General features: G+C 46.8%; 1 protein-coding gene across 1 annotated transcript in view; it reads left to right on the top strand.

The window, feature by feature from the left end:
* Nucleotides 1-15,965, top strand: part of ITGA9 (integrin subunit alpha 9) — a 324,192-nt gene that overhangs the window by 150,654 nt on the left and 157,573 nt on the right. Inside the window, exon 16 of the mRNA XM_057555761.1 lies at nt 10,820-10,896. Coding sequence (XP_057411744.1) covers nt 10,820-10,896 — 77 coding nt within the window. The remainder of the gene's footprint in view (nt 1-10,819; nt 10,897-15,965) is intronic.

Below are 15,965 nucleotides of genomic sequence, written 5' to 3'. Positions count from 1 at the left end.
GGAAGGAGTCAGAGAGATCTGAAGCTTGAGAAGGACTTGACCTGCCATTGCTGGCTTTGAAGACGGTGGTGCAACTTGACAGGGAATGCAGACAACCTTGAGGAGCTGAGAGAGGCTCCCTGGTGAGTGTCAGCATGGAAATGGGGACCTCAGTCCTACAACCACAGGGCAGTAAATTCCGCAAACAACCTGAGTAGGCCTGGAAGCAGATTTTCCCCCAGAGCCTCCAGATAAGGGCCCAGACCAGGTAACACCTTGATTTTTGCTGTTGACCCCCAATGCTTAGCACTGCCTGGCTCATAGAGGATGCTCAGTAAACCTATTTCAGTGGAAAGGGCCCTTCTGAAAGAGCACAAGGCTAGGTCCTCCTGCAGACATTGGACGTCATATCAGAATTTCTTCACTGCAGATTCAGCAAAGCTGTATAATTAAAAGAAATGTGCTCCATGAACTCTCTAAGAATTCCTCCCAGGCAGGAGAGCAAGGTGTGTGACTTACCTGCTCCACAGTACACTTGTGCACGTGTGAGTCTATTTTCTCGAAGACCAAGATGGAGGAGACACAGCTGGTGAGAGGAAAGGCATTGGCTATGTTGAAAATACTCACTTTGTCATCTTTCAAGGGAAAGGTGAACTGTTTTACTCTAATATTAACGTTTTACTATGTTGAAGCCATAAACTCTGAACCTCCATTGTGCTGGAAACCATCACCATCTGGACCTCCCACCCCGGCCCCTCAATGCCTGGGTGTGTGGGATGCCAGCCCCGTGCCCACAAAGACTCAGTGTTTGTTCAGCCTGGACATTAGGTAATGCTTTCCTGGCTGAGGTGCCCAGACAGCTTAAAATGCCATTATTTACAGCTCTAAGGTTTATTTTCATTATCATATGTAAAGTCTCTGCAGAAGGATGGAAAGCTGAGGGGTTGGCAGGGAGGAGAGAGCAGAGTAACTGCAGACATCAGAGCCGGACAGGTCTCAGAGACCATCCAACCTGCGGGTTCCAGAGCACACACCTGTATTCAAGGGAGCAGGTTGGTGCAGTGGAGGAGAAGGGGTGTTAGAGGAGGAGGTGTCCACTCCTCTCCCTATTTCAGCCTGATCAGTCCTACTTTTATAGGCATCAGCTGTTTGGCATCAGCCTCTGGCTAATCTTCTTAGAAAGGGCACCATGGTGAAACACCTGTGAAAGCCATCCACTTTCAAGTACAAGTGAGGAAAACAAGTACGTGGTTCAACATTACTGACCACAGAAATCTGGCTGTATCTGTTTCTCAGGCTTCCCGTCAAGGTTAATCCAAAGAGCAAAGGAGAGGTTACACCTACTATCAAAGGCTGGGCTGTACTTGTAGTCACCTGTTGAATTTTTACAATTTCTTCTTCAGTGTTATACTTTATCTTTGCAATTTTTTTTAGCATGAGATTCTTTTTTTTTTTTTTTTTTTTGGCCCCACTATGCGGCTTGCGAGATCTTAGTTTTCTAACCAGGGATTGAACCCAGGCCACGGCAGTGAAAGCACCAAGTCCTAACCACTGGACCACTAGGGAACTCCCGCAGCATGGGATTCTTTATTTCTTTTTTTTATATTCAAAGGAGATTTAATACCTATCCTTATCACACTCTTCCAAAACAAATCGAAGAGAAGGGAACACATCCTAACTCATTTTACGAGGCCAGCATTACCCTAATCCCAAACCAGACAAGAACAACACCCAAAAAAGAAAATTATAGGCCAATATCTCTGATGAACATAGATGCAAAAATCCTTAACAAAATATTAGCAAACTGAATTACAACCATTATCTTTGCAGTTTCTGGAAAGAATGTGTTCTGGTCCTCCAGAACTCTTTTCAGAAGAAAATAGTGGTTTTCCTCCAAATCTTCAGCCTGTTGGATTTTCTTCTACATTGTCCTGCTTTATTAAAAACCGCCCACACAAGCACGTGGAGTGTGTGTGTAAACAAGCGAGGGTGCACATCCGGTGGATAGTCTCTAGCTGGGGAAGAAATCTTAGCTTCTCTCTTGGTATCTTCTGAGATGATTCAGAAAATCAAAGGCCAGGCTCTTGCTACTTGAAATGCTACCTGGAGCCCATTCACATGATGTTCTTGCAGATAGGGGAGGAGAGGTCCCCCTGGCTTCCTCTCCAGTTTGAAGCCATCTTTCTCACTCCTAGTTGCCTGACTACGTCTGACTCACCAGCTTTTAGAAGCATGGCTAGGGACTTCCCTGGTGGTCCAGTGGTTAAGGCTTCATACTCCCAATGCAGGGGGTCTGGGTTCCATCCCTGGTCAGGGAACTAGATCCCATGTGCTGCAACTAAAGGAGCCCGCATGCCACAACTAAAGATCCTGCGTGCTGCAACTAAGACCCAGCGCAGCCAAATTTTTTAAAAAAAGAAGAAGCATGGCTAGAATACTCTTCCTTTTTTCTGACAGCACCAGCCCCTTTTTTTGAACTTGTTGGTTCTGTTTTCTGCCTCTTGTGACTAACAGCAACCCTTTTTTTTTTTTTTTTTTTTTTTTTGATTTTTTCTTTTATTTATTTATTTATTTATTTATTTATTTATTTATTTAACATCTTTATTGGTGTATAATTGCTTTACAATGGTGTGTTAGTTTCTGCTTTATAACAAAGTGAATCAGCTATACATATACATATATCCCCATATCTCCTCCCTCTTGCGTCTCCCTCCCACCCTCCCTATCCCACCCATCTAGGTGGTCACAAAGCACCGCGCTGATCTCCCTGTGCTATGCGGCTGCTTCCCACTAGCTATCTGTTTTACATTTGGTAGTGTATATATGTCCATGCCACTCTCTCACTTCATTCCAGCTTACCCTTCCCCCTTCCCGTGTCCTCAAGTCCATTCTCTATGTCTAACAGCAACCTTTTCTTAAAAAAATAAATAAATAAACAAAGAACACAAAAGATTCCAGGGTAAAAATCAAGGCAAAGAAACTCTGGCTCTTTAAAAAAAAAAGAAGAAACGAAAGAAATTCTGGGGCTTCCCTGGTGGCGCAGTGGTTAAGAATCCGCCTGCCAATGCAGGGGACACGGGTTCGAGCCCTGGTCCAGGAAGATCCCACATGCCGCGGAGCAACTAAGCCTGTGTGCCGCAACTACTGAGCCTGCAGTCTAGAGCCCATGAGCCACAGCTACTGAGCCCGTGTGCTACAACTACTGAAGGCCTCACGCCTAGAGCCCATGCTCCACAATAAGAGAAGCCACTGCAATGAGAAGGCTGTGCACCGCAACGAAAGCATAGCCCCCACTTGCCGCAACTAGAGAAAGCCCACACGCAGCAACGAAGACACAACACAGCCAAAAATAAATAAATAAATTTATTAAAAAAAGAAAAAAGAAAAAAAGAAGGAAATTCTGGTCCTGGAAGGTAGGAGATCCCTAGAGGAGAGTCGACGGCTGAGGTTGTAGAGGGACTTGAAATATGGCCTGCAAAAAGCCACCAAGTCTCAGGCAGACCTGGAAAGGACACTGGGAGGGTCCAGAGGCCAGGTGCAGGCCCAGGTGGGCAGGACCTCCCTGAGCAGTTCCTCCTCCCACTCAGTTCTTCATGGGGATTGAACTAGATATTCAAAGTGTTGCCTTCAGGCAGCGGGGGCTGTTCTCCGAACCACAGGGCCATGGAGTAAACCAAGGGATGCCCAAAAGACAGAAGCATTTATCACTTCCAGTTTTTCCATGGGGGGCATGAAGCAAAATCAGTACCACATTTGTTGTTCAGAGGGAAACCAACTGGACTCCTCCCATGATTTCAAAATCTGAAAGGACAATTTATACAGACCCTGAGATAGAAGGAATTTCTCAGCTTTAATTTTACAAAGTATTTGTCTTTCATTTATTCTTGTGGATGTGCTATTCTTTAGAAAGCAAGTCTATCTGCGTGACCTGATTTTATTTTATTTTTTTATTTTTTATTTATTTATTTATTTATTATTTTTGGCTGTGTTGGTCTTCGTTGCTGTGTGCAGGCTTTCTCTAGTTGCAGTGAGTGGGGCTACTCTTTGTTGCGGTGCGCGGGCTTCTCATTGCGGTGGCTTCTCTTGTTGCGGAGCATGGGCTCTAGGCATGCGGGCTTCAGTAGTTGTGGCGCACGGGCTTAGCTGCTCCGCGGCATGTGGGATCTTACCAGACCAGGGCTCGAACCCATATCCCCTGCATTGGCAGGCGGATTCTTAACCACTGCGCCTGCAGGGAAGCCCGTGACCTGATTTTAAATACCAAGCTATGAGACTCTTCCTTCCTTCATTTGGGTATAAGATTCAATAGAGCTGAAATTCCTGGGACCACCCAGGAATGAGGTCTTTAATGTGCCACATTAAGGACAATTTTGCATTCTGGAAAAAGCATTAAAATGGAATTGGGAAGGAGAAACCTCTTACACTCAGGTCATGGCATTTACACACACACACACACACACACACACACACACACACACAAATGTTTAATACTGTGCTAGGTGCTGGGGGCTGCAGGCACGAACTACCTATGGTGGCTGGGGCCTCTGGGAACTTATGTGGGACGATGGGAGGAACAGCAGTTCACAAATGTCCCTCCTGTTGTCCAGGCAGAGACCTTCTGCAAAGTCAGATCGCCCATCAGGAAATATCTCGCTCATTTTAGCTTACAAACAGCCTTGGGCTGGGATTTGAAAAGCATTAATTCCCACCCAATCCAATTGTCCTATTTTCTCAGGTCCCAGCAGACCGGTTTGCCATGGCAACCCTATAAACAGTGTCTAACCTACATTAATGATTTATATATTTTTAAAGCTAATATCACCAACTTCAAGAAACTGATCCTCCTCTGAACATGACAGCTGGAATAGACTAAGAATCCTACTTCCTGCTAGATCAGTGCAGATTTTTCCACTGTAGATTTGGGTGGGAGAAAATGGGCCCTCCAAGGCCTGAGCACCTGGGCGACTGCTTTTCTGAAGTCAGCCTTGGCTAGGGCAGCCATTGAGCTATCACACACACCCAAGGTGGTTCTGGCCTTGGTGGCCACAGCTTTGTGAGAAAAACACAGCCAACTCCAGCCTCTGTGCTCTGGTTCAGAGCAAAATGTAAATTGAACTGAATTCATTGTCTTCTACCCTCCCCCCAAACCCCCTGGCCTAAAGGGAATGAGGAAACAAGTATCTAAATATTCTAGAACAGGAATGGGCAAACTACAGTCTGCTGGCCAAATCTAGCCTGCTGCCTGTTTTTATAAATAAAGTTTTACTGAGACACAACCATGGCCATTCCTTTACATATGTCTGCTTTTGCTCTAGCAACAGAGCTGAGCAGTTGTAGCTGAGACCATCTGGCCCTCAAGGCTGAAAATATTTACTGTCTGGCCCTTTACAGAAAAATCTGCCAACCTTACTCTAAAACAAGTAGAGTAAGGATTGGAGGAGAAGCTGGAGAAAGGATTTCAAAAAGAAAAGTGTATTCTCCAGGGAAAACTGAGATGAAGACTAGGGTGAGGAAGGAGCCAGCATGGAAATCTAGTCCATGAGGCTGGGGAGGCCACTGGGTGTCCAGACTGCAAAGCCCAAGGCAGGAAACAGTCATCTCCTGAGAGAAGGAGTTTAATCTCCTGTAAACAGAGAGGAATCAGAGATGATGTCTTTTTTGTTTGTTTGTTTATTTATTTATTTTTGGCTGCATTGGGTCTTCTTTGCTGCGCGCGGGCTTTCTCTAGATGCAGCGAGTGGGGGCTACTCTTCGTTGCGGTGTGCGGGCTTCTCATTGCAGTGGCTTCTCTTGTTGCGGAGCACGGGCTCTAGGACATGCAGGCTTCAGTAGTTGTGGCGCACGGGTTTAGTTGCTCCGCGGCATGTGGGATCTTCCCGGACCAGGGCTTGAACCCGTGTTCCCTGCATTGGCAGGCAAATTCTTAACCACTGTGCCACCAGGGAAGTCCTCAGAGATGATGTCTTCTTAGCTCTGTTTCCATTTTCCAGAATGGCTGCTTCCAGGTTAAAAAAAAAAAAAAAATTGACAGGGATATTCCAGTCAGAGGTCGAGGCTGGAAGGAGGTGGGAGAGACTGCTTCCAAGCTGGGTTGGGATTTGCCTGATTTAGGCAGCCAGGCCTGTGTTTGCCCAGAGGGTTAGGGAAACGTGGAGAAGCAGGCAGAGGAGAAGTTGGAAAATTGGTAGTTTGGCCCATTGGCTTCAGGGAGAACCTGTACTCTTTCCGCTTTGTACAGGAGAGATATTTTTTACTTGCTCCTGGAAACTATGCTGTCAGCTAGCATTCTGAGGCTTCAGACTGCCCCCGCTTCTGCCCCAGAGAGATGTTTTTCAGTTCCTCAGGAAACAAAACTGTCACTTGCCCAGAGAGACGAATCCAGGTCCCAAGCACAGGATCTCTGAGTTTCAACTTCAGTCTCCAAGGTGGATGACACAGGTCTCTTGATTCCTTGCTGTCTTGATATTTTACCTATAAGACAACTTCATTCCCAGCCTGGCGAGGGTCTTGCCTAAGCCAAGGCTTTGCCAGGGCTTGGAATGCACAGCCACTTTTGTTCACACCATTACCCAAGTTAGGGGAGGCCATTAGGTTGAGGAATATTCCAGTAATCTATTTCTGTAAAATAAACTATCCCAAAATGTAGTGGCCTAAAATAACAGCATTCATTTTGTTCATGAATTTGAAATTTGGCAGGGCCTGGTCGGGGCAGCTCATCTCTGCTCCACATCATGGCAGCATGGTGGGGCTGGGGGACCCATTTCCACGGTGGCTGACTTCCATGGCCTCGAGTTGATGCTGCCGGTCAGTTTCTCTCCACGTGGGCCTCTCCATGGCTTCCTTGCAGGGTAGTAGCTATAGTCCAGGAGCAAATGCCCCAAGAGAACTCAGAGGAACCTCTAGTACTTTTGATGACTAGGCTTGGAAATTGCAAAGCACCACTTCTCTGCAGCCACAAATCCACCCAGATTCAAGGGGTAGAGTATTGACTCCACTCTCTGTGGGAGGAATCTCAGAGTCACATTGTAAAGAGTGCAATGGGAGACATCGTGCATTGGTTTTTAGAAAGTACAGTCATCTACACAGAGAGAGAGATTCATTTTGATTCTCTCTCCATGGTCTTGTACTGCACTGTCCACTAGGAAATCCTCATGGAGCTCACTCTTACCTCACTCTTACATACCATCATTGTCATTCACATTTGCTGGTGTAGACAGTGATGCACATTTGCTGGTGTAAACAGTGATGCCTAAAACAAGAACAGCGTAATAGCCACAAACTCCCACTCCCAGCTAAATGCTAATCTGGATTAACAAGAGTGTCACTAATGCTGTTATTTTCATTTTGTAAATGTGGAAATTGAGCCCTGGACTGATTTCTAAGCTTGTGCTTTATCTTCTCACTATAGTTTGTGCTTAATTTTAGCTGGTCAGTGTAAGCACTCAACTAATGTGTATCTGAGTGTGTGTGTGTGTGTTTGTGTGTATATACACCCAATTTTTGTGTGTGAGTGTGTGTATGGCAGACTCAGTGCTTGCCTTTGTTGGAAGGAAATTCAGCAGCACTGGAGGACTTAACAGCTAGAGAAGTTAGTTTGAGGGACAGGAAATAGAGAGCAGAGTACAAGGGAAAGTCAGACCAAGGACAGAGCTTGTAGCTCAGCAACAGTTCTTTGCTGGGGGGGGCTACAGCTTTGGTGTTGATGAGCAGTGTATTCTCATTGGCCCATGTTCCAACGGTCACCCCATCTCTCAGAGTATGTGGGGTCCTCCAGTGTGGCAGCTTCTACATGCTGGGGTCTGAGGGCAGGCACAGGGGTGAACAAGACCAATACAGTCCTGGAGCATCATTTTATTAGCAGGGGAGACAAACGGGAAACACGTAATGATAAAATTAATTAGTTACAGTCGAGATGAGCAGTAGAAGGAAAAGTGCATGAACTACAAGAACTTATGACAGAGCCCAAGCTCATCAGGGGCTCAGGGAAGTGGTTTTGATTTGCTCATTGAAGATGAGAGGACACGTACCAGGTGAACCCGGTGGAGGCATTTGGGCTCGGCATGTGGGGAGGCCCTGAGGTGGGAAGTTACACGGCCAGGCTGAGGGGTGGCTGGCACAAGGGAGCCAGGGTGACGGAGCTGAGGAGGGCAGGCACCTGATCTTTTCAGATTGTGTGCCACGGGATGGCTGTAAGTCCCTTCCTCCTTGTCAGTTCTCACCTGCTCCCCACCCCACCGCACCCCACCTCCAAAGGCTGGAAGTCAGACTGTCTCTTGCCTGTAAAATGGGAGAAACACTTGTAAAGAGAAGCCTGTCACCAGGGGCAGAGCTGGGTTTAGTGGAGCCTAAAGCTTATATGATTTGGGAGGAGAGCTTCTCTTGGGGAAAATCAAGTAACATCATGAATAGAAAGTGAGGTGCAAGGCCCCGGTGGGAGCGTGTCAGTGAAGGCCCTTCAGCCTGAAGTTTCATCAGCTTGATGGTAAAGTCACCTTTGGTGTTTCTCCTCATTTCTAACCTCGGAAAGCCTTCTTTTCCCACCTGAGCTATTCATGCAGACCTCACATCCACTTATTCCTGTTTTCTCCTTGACTGAGATGGCAAATAAATCACAAATGCCTCCTATTAAAACCTCTTGGAAATTTGGCTCTCTCTTTGCCCCCAGTGTTGTCCAAAAGAACATGGGAATGTCCTTTTTTTGCTCAAGACTTTCATGAGTTTTTCCCCCACACTCACGGCAGGGAATGTTGGCTGGGACATATTATTCTTTTGGAAATGTGACACAGGAATATGAATTTCCATAAGCAAAGTTACTCTGCCTGGTTGGGTCTAGACTGTTCGTTGGCCAGCATGTTTGCTGGAGTTCACGTGGACGCTCAGAGAAGCTGCCTGGACTTGTCCTGTGGGAGGAGAATGAATCACCTGGAACTATGTTCTCTGTATGTATTAGAGGGGGACCCACAAATATGAGTAGTGATGACAGAGAAGTTGAATAGTGAATAAATGACAACTGAAAAACGGCCACAGGCTCTTCTCTCCAAAATCCCACCAAAGTGATCAAAGGCATGTAACTAGTGAAGAGTCTCTGTCGGTGTGGACTCAGGAAGCCTGCTGTTCACGGATTAGAGACATCAGAGAGATTGAGACCAGAGGGAAGGACAGACAAGCCCGCCGGGTACCACAGAGAGAAGAAAACTGTAACTCCTCCCCAGAGCCGCTCCTGATTCCTGGTTGCCCTCCACAGGTAGGCCCAGCTCAGGCACACGCTGCGAGCCCCCTGGAAAGATGTCGGATGTGGCATAGTGAGCTTTAGGCCCCAGCACTGGATGGAGGCCCTGGAGGCCCAGGAGGCCCAGCCTTGGTTAGAGAAAGGACACTCCGTCCTGATAGCTACTGGCTGCCCCGCCGAGACAGGATCCCTTCAGTCGGCTGTGGTGCCCTTGGCCTCAGAGCCTAATTGCCTTTGACTTTCCCCTTTGGAATTAAAAACTATAGTATGAACCCCTCCTTCAGGCAGAACCCATATCAAATACGGATTTTCTGCCTCGCCACGACAGCAGAGGGAAATGACCAGACTGTAACGTGGGTTACTATTCATTCCGATCTGAGAGCATTTAAAGATCATGTCAAAGATGGGAAGAACACCTACCTACCGTGTACCTTTCTTGAAACAACTACTTGAAGAAGCACTTGAGCAGCCTGAGAAACGAATCAGACAAGGGGTGCCCGCTGTGGTCAAGGCCACCCCTGACTTGGGTTTCCTTGTTAACTGCTGAGGACCCCTCGCCCTGCGGGACCTGGCTCCATGGGGGTGGGGGTTTACCGGAATTGTAATAGGGGCGGGGCAGCCGCGCGGCCGTTACCGCGAGACCAGGAGCGCAGCGGTGAGAGGTCCCGCTCCGCAGGGTCAGCAGGGCAGCGGTCCTCGCGGCGGAGAGTGCGGAGGTAGGCGGATCGTGGCCTTCTCCCCGGGGCCCTCCAGGCCCTTCGGCCTCCGCCGGAGGGTGAACTGGGGGCCCGGGGACAGGCCGAGGGCTGTGTCCTGCAGGGCTCCAGAGCCCTTGTCACTGGGCCCCGGCCTTGAGGCAGTGGCGAACCTCTGCCCCATGCCCACCTCCGCGACCGAATGGCGGTGGCGGTCACCCTGGGTCGCAGTCCGCGGGACCTGGCCCCCAGTTGGGCGGCCTGAGGAGCCTGAGGGCCGGCTGGGTCCTGGGCGCCTGGCTCCCTCAGCGATGACACCTGGGCGGGGTCTGGGGACCTGGCCCTGCGGGCACCGCCAGCTGAGATCTGCCTCCTCAGCCAGGCTGGGCACTGGCGGGAGGACCCGGGCAGGGTGACCGGCCCGCGCAGGGACCCCTCCCCTTAACGAGGCCTGGACCTCGGAGGGCAAAAGTTGAGCCTTGGGACCTTGCCCCTTCTTGTCAGAACAGAGACTAACATTTGTTTGGTGGACGTTTACGGGAACACCGTGACCTGACCATGACCCGACCTCAAGAACAAAGGATCTGACCCCAAGAAGCTTCCAACAATTAACCCCGCCCCTCCCTCACCTTTCCTGTAAAAGGGCTTTGCTGAAAGCTTTCAGGGAGTTCAGGGTTTTTAAGGCATGAGACGCTGGCTCCTTGCAGGGCCCTGCAATAAACCTTTGTCTGCTCCTTGCAGGGCCCTGCAATAAACCTTTGTCTGCTCCAAACTCCGATGTTTCTGTATTGTTTGGCCTCACTGTGCCTCAGGCACACGGGAAGAATTCCCACTGATTTGGAAGGAAGTGGTTGGCTGTTATTTACTCATTTGCCACTAACCCTGTTTTGCTCTTCCTCTTGTGTCTCCCTCACAGACTGTGTTTGAAAGGAATTGCCGATCTGAGGACTGTGCTGCCGACCTGCAGCTTCAGGGTCACCTGTTACTCTCCAGGTGAGTCAGTGCCCCCTTCTTGACTTTGTTCTGGGAAGCTGTTTGTCCTGACTTCAGGCCCAAAGTCTGCATATGCAGATTTCCCCACCGAAGAGGGTAAATAGAGGTGGGTTTAAAATGAAAAGTTGCAGTTTAAGAAAATGTATATTATACTGTAATTTTAACAACAGGTATTATTTGGGGGGATAGTTTGGTTTTTGTTTTGTTTGCAGTCTCACATATCTCACAATTAGAGTTTTGTATTTCTAATTTCCCTGAGTATTGGTGATGTGTGTTTGTGTTGGGGGGTGTATTTTATTTTTAATGTAATGTTTTTTTTAATTTATTTATTTTATTTTCGGCTGCGTTGGGTCTTCGCTGCTGCGTGTGGGCTTTCTCTAGTTGCGGCGAGCGGGGGCTACTCTTCCTTGCAGTGCACGGGCTTCTCATTGCGGTGGCTTCTCTTGTTGCGGAGCATGGGCTCTAGGCACGTGGGCTTCAGTAGTTGTGGCGCATGGGCTCAGTAGCTGTGGCTCACGGGCCTAGTTGCTCCGCGGCATGTGGGATCTTCCCGGACCAGGGCTCAAACCTGTGTCCCTTGCATTGGCAGGAGGATTCTTAACCACTGAGCCACCAGGGAAGTCCTGAGGGGTGTATTTTAGGTTTACTTATTGTATTAAGTTGAGCCATGTGAAATTGCCAATATTTAATTGTTTGGGAAAACCCCTATGATTCAGTTTATTATTATATAAAGGAATACGGGAACTACTATAAAGGTTCTTTTTCTTTTTTTCCCCACACTTAAAGCGTTGTGCTTTAACAAGTAGTGGTTCTGCGGCAGGAGCAGGTGGAGGAGAGGGGCGGCTGTCCTGATCCAGGGGACAGACAGCCAGTCTCCTGGAGCAGGGCTTCCTCCTACAGAACGTGAACCCTCAGCTAAAGGTGAACCTTCCGTAAAGGGCTTCTGTTTTCTCTCTGCCAACCTTTTATTTCAGACTTCTTGAAGGTGCTGGTCCTGAGTCATTTAACCACATTTCAGAGAATGGGTTCCTTTCGAGACAATTCCTTCTGAGCAATTGTTTTAGCCTCCATGCTGTTTATTACCATTTCTCAAAAACAGTCATCAGTGTTGATAGGTATCCTCTAAAATGCCATACTGTGTGTCTTAACTGTGAGAGTTAAGTTTGTGTGGAATGAGAGAAATATCCCATCACAAACCAGAAACTACACTAGGACACCTTTACTTCTGTTGATAAATAACCTATTATTCATCAAAGGAAAGTAATAGTAAGAATTCTTTTTTTTTTAATATCTTTATTGGAGTATAATTGCTTTACAGTGGTGTGTTAGTTTCTGCTGTATAACAAAGTGAATCAGCTAGATGTGTACATATATCCTCGTATCCCATAAGATTCTTTTTCTTTTGTTTACATTTATCGGGGGAAAGGTGACATAACCGCCCTCCATCCGCCCCTCCGCACACACACAGATACTCTTCCAAACCTCTTAAATATTAATTAGCATTGCTTTTACTTAGGACTTAGCGTAGTAGATTAAAGTAGCACGTGTTGTGCCAAGCTTAGAAAATTATTTCAAACTGATAAGTGGGTATTGGAATTGTTTTAACATTAGTCAGAAGGACCTCCTGGGATTATGAGAGAAACCAATTCTAAAGAAGATTCATAAGTTATCAAATCATGACTTTTAGTTTTAGAAAGGTCTTCCAAAAAGTATTTTAGGGGAAAAGTAACATGAAACAAAAATACGTAGATTTGTTTTATCTTGAGGCAGACTGTAAATGGTGGAAACTTATTTTGGATTGTAGAAAACTTCATGTGTTGGGAAAATGTTCACTTGCTCTAAGGTTAAATATTAGAAGAGTCCTGATGTTCTTGCAGCCCATTAGTGGACGGTCAAATCCATCTGTATTGCATTGTGCTCTTCATATGTTAAAATATAAAACCCGAGGCTCATGGTCAGTAAGGCACCTTATCCCTAAAGCTGCCTCCACTGCCTTACCCTGGCCTCTCAGGACTGTTGGTCAGAGCCAGGTCTGTTCTCTGGGCCCAGTAATCAATAATACGGGAACAATTGGTGTGGTGGCCAGGGCCCAGACTCCCGTATGTATCAGCTAGCTAGAACCACAAGAACGTGCTGTATAACAAACTAGCCAAAACTCAGTGGCTTAAACCAGCAATCATTTATTCTCCTGGAACTGCAGGTCAGCTGAGAGTTGGCTGGTCCAGGCTGGATTCAACTGGATCTTGGTTGACTTGCTTATGCATCTGGGGTTCAACAGAGGGTAGGTGGATCTCAGCTAGGCCCAGGTGACCCAGTTCAGCTCTGCTTCATGTGTCTTTCACAGTCCTGCTGGAACCAGTGTCCTAGCCTAGGTGTATTCTTCTCATGGCATGGCACCGGTGCAAGAGGGCAAGCAGAAACATGCGATAACTCTCAAGGCCTAGGTTCAGAGCTGGTGCATTCTTACTTCAGCCTTATTCTACTGGTCACAGCAAGTCATATAACCAGTCTCAAAGTCGAGGGACTGGGAACTATTCTGTGCCCTTTTAGTGAGGAGAACTGCAGTCATACAGCAAAGGAGGCAAATTTAGGGAGGGGTGAAAACTGGAACCATAATGCAATCCATTCTACCATGTAAAGAACAGGGTCTCTGTGTCGCTTTCCTGGTGCCTTATAATTTTCAGGACTATTTCAGTCTTTCTTGCAATTCCATCTTCCTACAACTCAGACATGAGACCTAGAGATTGTGGGAGGAGATTTTCCAAATCTCCAAAGTAACGTCCTTGGACCAAAGCTCTGAGCATCTCCCTAGGATGAGTTATTTCCCAGGAGGCCCCTTGGTCTCTCAAAATAGCCTTTTGGCTGGATCCCCCATTAAACAAACCTTCATTATACTCTTGGGCCCATAAATGTCCCCAAGGGAGCCATCAGAGAAACATTAACTGGTAATTGGCTAAGTAGAGATACAAAACCAAGCCCAGGGTTTAAATTACTTTGAATTTCCCCAGATCTTTGCACAGAGCCAGGCACAGAGAGAGAGAAGGCACAGTCAGTAAACTGCTCATGGAAGCCAAGGTCTGAACTTGGTTGACAAAGGAAGGCTTGGTAGCTTGAACCAGAAGTGAGCTGTTTTGGTTATCGTGTAACTTTCTTGATTCATTACTGCCAGGGGTGGGATGTACATTTCTTTATTGTTCAAGGCAGGGAAGAAATGTGGGCCCCTCTCTCCCAGGATGCCCAGTGTGGTGGGAGAGGACAGCTGGGTGCTGTCAGTGCCTGGTCAGTGCTGGAAGAGAGGTAGATGGGTCATCATGGGGCCCTGGAACAGCTTCCGAGAGGAGGAATTAAAGACAATGCGTCCAGACATTCGGGGCAGAGGGAAAATGTGAGCAGAGGCACAGAGGCGTGGAGGGCAGGATTCCCATGCAGATCTGCAGGCATCTGGAGTGAAGGAGTCGGTCAGGAGGTATTTTTGCCATGAGCTTCTCTGCTGTAAAATCTTTGCCACAAGAGTTTTTGCTGCAAACATTTTCACCATGTAACTAATTGGCTATAAGGCAATTCTCCTGTAAAAGATAAAAAATAAAAGAGCATCATTAAACAGGACATAATGAAACATGAAAAATGAATAATGAAGATTTAAAGACTTTATTGCAAAATACAAAATATTTGAATACATTTAAAATGTGATTCGTTTTCCCATTCAGCGTCACACTTTTTCTTTTTTGCTAAGATTTCTTCCTCCATTAAGAGAGGGATCAGTTTCCAAATACTGAGATGCACATTTGTAACTGAGCTTTGTGTTGTGAAAGCCTCTACACTGTTGTGTGTTCCTGGCATCTTGTCACATGTTCATTGATTGATGTTCCAAAGTTCATGGGAAATGTGGGTTCAACTCTCCACCTTCAAATATCCGAAGGATTTGCAAACTGATATGTTATCATTTTCTAGTAGAGTATGCAGTCTGGCTTTACCCTCTTTTATTTCATACTTCCAGTAAGTTTTATCACCGTGTTTCCAATCAAGTCGACATATGTAGTTGTTTTCATCCACTGCTTTAAGACTGCCTGTCTCCTTGTCACTGTGTAGAGTGTTATGAGTGCTAAGATTTATGTAATATAAATCAACCAGTTCTTTTATCTTTTATGGCAAAATTGCCTTATGGTCAATTGGTTATGTGGCAAAAATATTTGCTGCAAAAATGCTTGTGGCAAAGATGTTTATGGCCAAAATACTGAACACAGGCCAGGAGAACACAGTAAGAGATGAGAGAGAGAGAAACACTGTATTGTGACACACCTATGAGTTTGGGTTTCATCCTGAAGCCAGTGGAGGTATAGCAGGATTGTAGCATGAATGGATTTAACCTAATAAGAATGCGGGTAGGCACACTGAAGGGGTAGGGAGAGAGGAGTGGGGGTGGGGATTGAGATTTAGATGCTGTGGGTCATTGGGTTCTCTATTCCACTGAGTGAAAGTACGGTCCAGCTTGAGTTTTGAGTCAATTACTCTCTCTAGCATCTCAGTTCCTGCATCCCTGGCTCAGGTCCATGGAGTGGCCGCCCTTGGTCTCAGTGCAGAAGCACCTTGGGCAGGGTTGGGCTTGCGAGAGATATTGTGTTGATCTCCACCGTGGTGCCTCCCCAAGGGCTTCAAAAGGACAATTTGGACAGAATTTTTGCCTTTTGTGCTGTCTTTAGAGCCTAGCTCTCCTGTTGGCTGTCATCCACTGTACTATAAGGTTGAAGCCAAGGGGTAACAGAGAAAAGTCCCTCTGACAACAGGGTAGACAGCACAGTACAAGGTGTTGTGGTGGGAAGCAGCCAAAGTACCCATAGACTGAGGAGCCTTTGTCTTGAGAAAACAGAGGGAAAGATATCTGGGAGTGATTGGGTCACCTCGAGTGGCCAGGGATCAAGCCAGGAAATGCTGTCTGTGACTGGGACTCACGGATGTTTTTATTTTTCTCTCCAGAGAGCATGAATTCTGACAGGCCTATTGTCTTTTAAAACAACCAACTCTTCAATTAAAAGTCTACAGTTTTTAATGGTCTTGAGCCTTGTTCCAGA

This window comes from Balaenoptera acutorostrata, chromosome 10, assembly GCF_949987535.1.
Source record: "Balaenoptera acutorostrata chromosome 10, mBalAcu1.1, whole genome shotgun sequence".
Classification (NCBI taxonomy): Eukaryota; Metazoa; Chordata; class Mammalia; order Artiodactyla; family Balaenopteridae; genus Balaenoptera; species Balaenoptera acutorostrata.
This window is presented reverse-complemented; position numbering and strand designations above follow the sequence as displayed.